We start from the raw sequence: 9,477 nt of genomic DNA on the forward strand, positions 1-9,477 counted from the left end.
ATATATATATATATATGCTTGCCTTTTTCCGTTTCTTTCCCTTGCTCACTTCCTTACGCCCCTCTCGCGGATAGTATCGTCCACGGCATCAGTCGCACGGTGAAAAGTTTGCCAGTCAAATGGCCGTATTTCAGCCGAAACTTTTTCACCCCCCGAGGCACAAAATGTGAATTTACGCCTATAATACACGCGCACGGGTGCGTGCGACCATAACCGCGTGTGCGCGTCCGTTAATGTGTGTGCAGGTTTGTTTGTGTGACTGTAAAAACACGTATTATAGCCGCATAATCATATTTTGTGCTTTGGGGGGGGGGTGAAAAAGTTGAGGCTGAAAACCGGTCATTTGCCTGAATAAATTCACCGTGCTAACGAGGTCGTAGGCGATACCATTTGGGAGAGGGGGATCACTTATTCCCGAGAGAATATAACCTGATAGGATATAGATTAAATTAAGTACCATATAAATAGATAGACATATCAGATATAGGCCCTAGATAGATAGAAATAAGTAGAATACCAGATATTGAATGAAAAGGTTATTATTGTAGTTTTTTCGTGGTTTTTCGTGGTTGATTCTATATGGTACATTATTACTGCTAGGTACTCAGTACATGATTCCCACAAGTGTGAATGATTTTTTCAAAGACTTCAAGGACATTTCAAGGACATGTCTTTTTCAAGGACAATCTGTGAAGAGTAGTTTTAGCATTTTAGAGTCATCATATATACCTTAGATTCATATATAAAGTAAAATTGTTGTTTCACACCTTATTTCAATGAGAGCAATCCTTTCTCTAAATTTCTTGCTAATAGCAGTAATAGCCTACTTGCTGAGCTGGTAAAATTAAAGATCTTCTTCAGCTTTAAATCCATGGAAGAAGCCATTAAGGGCCATATTATCCTTGTCCCAAATAATAACAAATAACAAATAATATTAAATTTAATCCAAAATTCACAGAACAGTATCTGCTCAAACTAGTTTGTTTTCCCTCTTTTTAGTCATGGGTGTCATGGCCAGGGATCGTAACTATATGCTGACTATTATAATTTTTTATTTATTACTCAGTGTATTTTCTACACACAAATTGACACAATTGTGTAGCAAAATATGAACACCGAGTAATAAATAAATATTAAAATTATGAACTTGTAGTCTAGACCCCTACACCACCTGCACGTAAAAATTAAGGACAAAACAAACTACTTTGGTAGAGTACACTAGTAGACAATGACATGTGAATTTTGGATTAAATGTAACATTTTTAATTTTTATCGAAGACTTGGAATAGGGTCAGTCAGATAACGAGCAATGAAGATTTGCTTTTTATTTTTGGTAAAACATGTAAAATTCCAGGACATTAAGTAAGAACTTGGACCTATTTCCAAGGACTTTCAATGACAAAAGGAAAATTTAAGGACTTTCAAGGACAAAAAACAAAATTCAAGGACTCTCAAGGGCTGTGGGACCCTGTTTAACTTAACCAGGTTCCCTATGGTCTACGTTGTCTTATAGAGTGAATAAACAATTCGTTACTAAAAATTATAAACTCTCTAGCTGTAGGGTTTTTTCTTTAAAAGTTCCTGCTTCTGCAATCATAGGTAAAGGGTTCTGCTAATATTGAAATTACAGTAGTTGGTACCATTTAACCAGAAAAAAATCAGTAAAAGTATTCACGTGATGTATAACAAAAGTAGACACTAACACTGCAATTTTGAAATTGAATACTTTAATAATCTTCCTCTGTACTGCATCATATGTAATCTAGTACAGAGCACTGAAATTTCTCATGTTTCAGAAATAAACATATTCCAATTTTGTTCCTTTCTGTTTGGAACGCAGTGTGAAGAATATGACCAAAGGCTTGTGTGCATAAAATTGAGTCTGGCTATCAAAACCATTTTTAAACAGGAATTAAAGCACTGTACCACCATCTTCCAATGATATTTGAAAACAAGCGAACTATTATAATATATACGACAGAATATATAAATGTATTGCTTACAAAAAATACCCCAAAAAGATGTAAAATTTTAAGCAATCACTAGCCACAGAAATGCTAGCTATACAACTAACATGTATGATGGAAGTTACTAGTAGTATGTATGTATTCTTTGTAAACAAAAGTAAGGATTTCCACAACGAAAATATGGCCAACCAGCACAACTGCACCGCGACACTTGAAAGTCTGTACTTCTACACACTGCGATTTCAGATACTAACGTTCATCAGAAAACTATCATCGGCAATCAATCGCCAGATCTGCTATCTACGTCTGTACAGCTGGGGGGTTACAGCTAACCTGATTGAATAGTCTATCCTTCAACACCTGAGTCATAAGCCCGTGTATAGCCTCTAGCGTTGTCTTGCCACTGTCTTTTGTCGCCTTGGACAGTTTGTCCTCGGACTTCTTCTCGTGTGAATCGATGCCCATCACAAAGCCACCGCGGCCTAGCTGCGTTTCCGCTTGCTCCAGCTTATCGGCCAGATCGAATATCTGTCCCGTTGTGTAGTCTGCGTTTGTCAGCAAGCTGGAGGAACTGAGAGTCGTCACCCAGTACTTATTCCAGAGCAGCTCGAGCAGCTTCTTGTCCAGCTGTGACTTGAAGTAGGAGACCTCGAGCGAGTAGTACTGCTTGCAGTGCACTCCAAAGTCTTCGATCTTATTAAGCGGAATCGTCTGATACTCGGAGGGGCCCTCGTCCGGCGGCTTGTATCCTTTGGGATAGGTGCGGAAGGCTCCCAGGTTGACTTTGCCTGCAGAGATGGTGCGCACAGGGTCGATGACGATGGCCACGAATGGCTCTTGGAACTGCTGGTTGACCATCTGTGTGTTGACGTCAATGCCGGACAGCCAACAACCGTAGCCTGGATGCGAGTGGTACCAACCGATCGCATTCTCCAGCCGACCTACCTGCTTGGCGCTTTCTGTGTAGGCCGTCATGTACTCGTACGCAGCCGCCTGAGCATTCACCCGCGTTTCAGTGCCTTCTACCGGCAATGCAAAGCAGTCCATTACAATCATTGTGTAGCCATCGACCTTGCCCAGCAGCAGCCCCATGATCTCGATTGTGCCACCTGACCTTGCATGCATCACCATCTTCAACAAGGCCAATGCAGATATCTTGATTTCCTTGTAATAGTGGGGATCTTTCTCCCATGGCTTTGCGGCCAGTATATCTTGCTGCTGCTTACCGTCATACTTGTAGATGTCATCCACACTATTCACAGTTTCGATACTGTTAGCCATCTCCCACGTCTGTTCTGCCATCTTTGTATCCATCTTGTTATCCAAATCAGCAGATCTAATATTTGTACGTAGACCTGTAACAATGGTTTAGTGATTAGATTGTGTGAAAATATCCCATTTCTTTGACTTGTTTTAGAAGGGATACATTTTCATACCATTTCACAGGATCAGTAATTTATATAATACTTTCTATGTTAGCTACTGCACATTATGACATATATTTCAATAAATGGATTGCAAGCCTTGCTTATACTTCACATCGATACAGAACCGAGCAAGGAGGGAATTATTATTTAATTTTACACTGACTCACTTCCCATGATTGTTGAATTGATCAAACTAACATGTTCCTCAATTCCGAGTACAATAACAAGTATGCACAAGAGATGTCCATAACATTACCTGAATATAAGGTATGATAGGAAAAGATTTTCAAACGAATGAGTGGGTTTATCTATCCAAAAGTGGCATGCCTAAGAGCCATCAATACAATTAATACAATCAAGAGCATATAAAGAAGGAGAGCGTACAACGGTAAAATGCTGAAACCATGTTGCAGTATTAGTCGAATTAATAAACTTTCCCCGTGTTATTTTGACGATTCTTTGCAGTATTAGTGATCAGCTGTCCTACCTTGTTCATATAAAACAAACCGCATGTCCCTACGATGCACATACGCTGAGATAATGAGCGGTGAAAATCTGGTATTTTCGCTGAAAACCGACTAGACATTAGTCAATACTGCGACCCTCTCTCGAAGTGTGGCCAGTGTGTTGCTTCCGGTCGCCGCTGTGTAGCACCATAGTGGCGCTGACTCACGTCATACTACCAGAGTTTACTATACATCCAGCGTGAGGTGGGCGTGAGGTAGGCACAGGTGGGGGTCATCACTATGGCAATCAATAACAGACGTCATTCATTCCATTTGTCAATCATTGACGAAAACACGCGAGGTTTACCGAAGTTATAACACTTCGAGAGACAGTCACAGTAACTGACTGATCTCGAGTCAGTTTTCGGCGAGAATACCAGATTTTCACTGCTCATTATCTCAGCGTATGGGCATCGTAGGGACATGCGGTTTGTTTTATATGAACAAGGTAGGACAGCTGATCAATAATACTGGGGAAAGTTTATTAATTCGACTAATACTGCAACATGGTTTCAGCATTTTACCGTTGTACGCTCTCCTTCTTTATATGCTCTTGATACAATACATATACAGCCAGCTGCCAACAATTCAGGTGTGTGACAGTGTGCTAGCCAGAGACCCGTCTACCCGTCTTTTGGATAGCCTATTCCTGTATGAGCCGGTTGAAATTTGATTGAGACGGCATGAGGGCGACCCAATTTTACCCCTGCATGAATATAAAATCGCCCCAGAACAATTTTATTTTGCCCATGCTGTTGAATTATTTGCCTAGAAGAATTTAACTGTTTGTCTCATGACTAGTGATTAGTCTTTAGTTTTTAGTTACAATATTTTATTTATACAATAATAAAAGATTTATTTACAATATTAGGCCTTGTAGTTATTTTTACATTTCTACTTGAACACTCAGCATGTAAATGTGTTTGACAACAGTATTACAGTATTTGAATAGCATCAAAGCTCTAAAATACCGTCTAAAATTAGGAAAACTTGACATCTTCTCCATTTCATAACATAAATCTTTTCAGCAGAAAAATTGGGGGAGATGAATCCATAACTGTTGTCAGTGACACATCATTATGATGAGTAGATGCATTAATGACACCTTGTATAAGTGACAACAGTGCTTATAAGAATATAAAATCATATATTATCAGATTCCTGGCATTCTTTTTGGCATTTCAGACTAAATTTCCTCCATGTTAAGGTAAGGTTTTAAAAATTTTCACACCATAGGAAGGGGAAAACCCCTCCCAAACTCTCCCCCTAGGGCGCTTCGCACCTGCAGAATCCTCGCTTCGCTCAGATGTTGAGACTTCCTGATTTTTTTCCTGGCTTTCACCCTGGTGTGTGAGGGTGTGGCTCACTATGGTCACTATAAAGTCTACCAGTTCTGCCCCTAGAAACTGTTTTTGGTCTGACAGCTCTGACGAATTTGGGATATTCTGCTAATGACCCAATCCTGATCATAACCTCAAAATATCAAGAGTAGTTTATAATAAGCTCTCCTATTCAGTTCTAAATAGGTCTGCCATAAACATTTAAATCAACTACATAGATAACATTTTTGGTCTCACAATCAACTGGTAATAGTGCATCTCACTTGCCTTCTCCCTTCTGATTTCGAGCTCCCTTTCTCTCCCAGTAATGTCACCTTACATTTATATATCATTAAATAATAAATACATCTATTTTCAATTGCTTACATGTGCATTAAAAATTGCACTTCTATAACTTCTTTTGGCCAAAATTTTTTCCATAGGAACAAATCTCCCATTATATACAGGTAATGGAATTTATTGGGAAAACGTGTGTACCCATGCGAATTTCACATTATGATATTTTTCTGGAATGCATTAGTTGCTTAATACTATTAATACCGAGTACAACTGTACGTTTTTGTTAATATTAATTAATGTTTACTCGACCCCGAGGTCCTATATAAAATATTATAATACTTAGTATAGGGCATATTAACTGTTGTAATTGTTGATAATTATATACAAATAGGTATCCTAACAGTAACAGTGTAGCCTCACTGGCAGCAAGAACAAGCCTGCACGTACAGCACACACGTGGCCATTGACTATTATAACAACATGGTGCCCACAGGCACTTGAAGCGTTTCAACTGTAAACACACGCCGCCGCCATTGCGCGCACACTGACACATAAATATATAGCAGGTGAGAAAGCGCGACTGCGCACCCGATGTTAACGAACTTTCGCCGCCTTTAACCATGGGCGAAAGTTCGTTACCATCCGGTGCGCAGTGCTATCGAACGCGAGAATTTCGTCAGTCTTTGTGCGATTTCGCGTGACACAGCTCGGTTACGAACAGAGACATTATGTTTTTATAACAAGTGAACACTGTTCTTGAAGGAGAAACAAAGATGGAAGCTGTTGGATGTGTATTTGTGTTGAAATCGTGAGAAATGCAGCGAGTGTCGAGCGAATTTTTGGGATCGCGCTTTCTCACCTGCTATATATTTATGTGTCAGTGTGCGCGCAATGGCGGCGGCGTGTGTTTACAGTTGAAACGCTTCAAGTGCCTGTGATGGTGCCTAACTCGCCGCCGCAGTTTTCCCAACTCACCGTTTTCAAACAGTTACAACTCCTGTGTTCCTGCAGATGACGCCACTTTCCAACTATCGTTGGAATCGCGGAAGACTGCTGAACAAGCTACACCCACCATTTTTGACAATGGGCCCGCCAGAATGCGCTCAAATCACAGAAATTCCTCAAATATACATGCGAAATGATCCTTCGGATGCTACCAGGCAAACGGGCGGCATGCCCAATCGCTGGCGGCTGCGCTGATTGGCCATGACTCACCCACGATGTCAACAAACGTAGTTGTGCAGCCTGTCTCCACGTTAAACTTGCTGCAGCCAATCAGCGCAGCCACCAGCGATTGAGCATGCCGCCCGTTTGCCTGGTAGCATCCGAAGGATCATTTCGCATGTATATTTGAGGAATTTCTGTGATTTGAGCGCATTCTGGCGGGCCGATTGTCAAAAATGGCAGGTGTAGCTTGTTCAGCAGTCTTCCGCGATTCCAACGATAGTTGGAAAGTGGCGTCACCTGCAGGAACACCGGAGTTGTAACTGATTGAAAACGGTGAGTTGTGGAAACTGCGGCGGCGACTTAGGCACTATGTTGTTATAATAGTCAATGACCGCATGTGTGCTGTACGTGCGGGCTTGTAGTAGGTGTTGCCAATGCCAGGCGTAGTGCAGGGCTCTAGAGCTCATTTGTATCTAGCTGATGCTGTTTACATATATACTGTTAGTCTGTTATACAACAAAGTAACCCAAGATGATTGGAATGTTGTACTCTAAGTAATGCTTGAAGTTAACCGGTCATGTTGGGAACAGCCTGACACAACATTGACTTGTCAACAATCAACTACTGAACTAGGCGAGGAAAACAACATGAATCACACTCACAGTCACAGGTCCACCCAGTGACCCAATCAATATAGTAATAACTAATCCATGTTTACATGTATAAGGTAGACATCACACACAACTTGTGCTCTCGCGCCTTTAAGATATATAACACGTTGTAATACAGACCTAAACCCAATATCAAAGTATTATGTATTCGTTTTAGAAGCTCCAGTGTCGCCAAATTCTTTGTCGGGGCGCTCCTGTGTTGTCAATAAATAATATTTTACATAGTTATTAAATAATTGAAAAATCAACAATAATTTGCACTGATTAATTTTATTTTATACGTGTGATTTAGTTATAAAAATAAGTGAATAAAATAAATAAGTAATTACGTACAAAATATTGCGTGTACAAAATATCCGTTAAATTGCGTGTGCGGAAGCGACAGCTTGTTTTCAAAATGGCGTAAACTCAAATCGAAGAATGTACTAATAATGAATTTTTCATGCTTTCTAGTAACATGGTTTATAACAAACTGTAATATCTCTTATAATGGCACAGTTTACGCAAGGGAAGTCTATTCCTGTTATACTAGAGGAAGCCTATGATGACGATTACGATCCTACGCAAGAAGGTATGAGTCTATGACTATGAGTATGAGTGCTACTACTACTAGTGCACGAAGGGTCGTTGTCGTAACAGGTACTACAGATATGTACCCGAGGCAGTTTTAGGTTGTTTAGTATTATGTTTATAGTTTTATATGAGGTATGTTTAGGGTTAGAGTTAGGGTTAGAGTTAGGGTTAGGGTTAGGGTTAGGGTTAGTGTTAGGGTTAGGGTACACTTCTGTAGTACAAGTCTGGTACACTTTGTGTATACATATATGTACCTCGGGTACATATCTGTAGTACCTGTTACGACAACGACCCATTGAGCACTACTAGTAGTAGTAGTAGTAGTAGTACTACTACTACAGTACTAGTACTAAAAATTCCGAAGACACTGTGACTGTGACTGTCAGTGTCACTGAAATTCTCTGAATAGTAGTACTAGTACTACTACTAGTAAGCTTGGATTATGGTGTAAAATGTATAGTCCAGCGAATGATGAATTTACTGCTAAGTACAAGCTGAAGATATCATGGTATCTACGTCATAGGTACTGTAAAAGTATAATGGCTATTAATGCATTAGCTCTAGTAGGTACTATAGCCTGCGTACATTGACTGTCGCAGGGCTATAGCACATTGTCAGCTGGAAATAGCATCAACACCGGTTCCCAAAGTTCCCACAAAAAATCGCTTTACAAAACGCAAAATGATGAACGGGCTTTTTAACACTTATCTCACCTATCTTTTTGAACACTTTACACCCTGTATTTATCCTTTTATTCCACAAAGTAAGCACTACTGGCAATTCATTTTCAAATGATATGGCGTGCGCACGCGTGACGTCACCGGTATTGTATATACATGCCCCATAGCTGCCATGTGTTTTGCGTACATATCCGGTAACGTCATGCGTGCGCACGCCACTTCGTTTCAAAATGAAATGCCAGTAGTGCTTACTTTGTGGAATAAAAGGATAAATACATGGTGTAAAGTTGTGTAAAGTGTTCAAAAAGATAGGTGAGATGTCCATGTAGATAAATAAGTGTTAAAAAGCCCGATAACTTTGCGTTTTGCGATCCATTTTTCATGGGGACAGGTGGTAACAGGTCGTAGTTGGTATTTCCAGCCGACAATGTGCTATAGCCCTGCGGCAGTCAATGTACGCGGGCTATAGTACTAGAGCTAGTTGTAACCCTACTCTTGTCAGGTTACATTATTGTAATTTGTATCTAGCATAATACTAACAGTAATAATTTACTGTCATAATAATGATGCTATGTCTATATAATGTAATAATGTCTGTGTTAAATAATACTGTCAGTATAACATTAACAGTAACCAGGGGCGTAGCCAGGATTTTCAAAGTTGTAGGCACGACTATCTGATCGGAGCGCCATCATGGGTTGGCGCGGAGCGTACAAGAAAATTTTTGGTTTTACAAACCCCCCAGATGGCCGGAAACGGCCCTTTCCGAGTGTTCATTCTGGTTCCCTGGCCTCTTGCTAACTTGAGACACCTCATTCAACATCACTTTTAAACCCAAAAAACAAACGAGTTAAAATAGGGTTACAA

The 9,477-nt window shown here is 40.2% G+C and overlaps 2 protein-coding genes across 2 annotated transcripts in view; one reads left to right on the forward strand and one right to left on the reverse strand.

The window, feature by feature from the left end:
* Window positions 1-1,295: 1,295 nt before the first annotated feature.
* Window positions 1,296-7,558, reverse strand: LOC106807637 (COP9 signalosome complex subunit 5-like). Its single transcript, XM_014810047.1, has 2 exons — window positions 7,478-7,558; window positions 1,296-3,322 (listed from the first exon to the last, which is right to left on the reverse strand). The coding sequence occupies exon 2, from the start codon at window positions 3,279-3,281 to the stop codon at window positions 2,268-2,270; it is 1,014 nt and encodes a 337-aa protein (XP_014665533.1). The 5' UTR covers window positions 3,282-3,322; window positions 7,478-7,558; the 3' UTR covers window positions 1,296-2,267.
* A 206-nt stretch (window positions 7,559-7,764) lies between these two features.
* Window positions 7,765-9,477, forward strand: part of LOC106807626 (centrosomal protein of 164 kDa-like) — a gene marked incomplete at its 3' end in the record, with an annotated part of 5,878 nt that continues 4,165 nt past the window's right edge. The window contains 1 exon segment of the mRNA XM_014810022.1: window positions 7,765-7,928. Coding sequence (XP_014665508.1) covers window positions 7,847-7,928 — 82 coding nt within the window.

Source organism: Priapulus caudatus, unplaced genomic scaffold, assembly GCF_000485595.1.
Source record: "Priapulus caudatus unplaced genomic scaffold, Priapulus_caudatus-5.0.1 Scaffold226, whole genome shotgun sequence".
NCBI lineage: Eukaryota > Metazoa > Priapulida > Priapulimorpha > Priapulimorphida > Priapulidae > Priapulus > Priapulus caudatus.

What these genes read in the sequence shown, in the direction of transcription:
- LOC106807637 (XM_014810047.1), bottom strand. Translation starts at nt 3,281, where the DNA reads ATGGATACAAAGATGGCAGAACAGACGTGGGAGATGGCTAACAGTATC.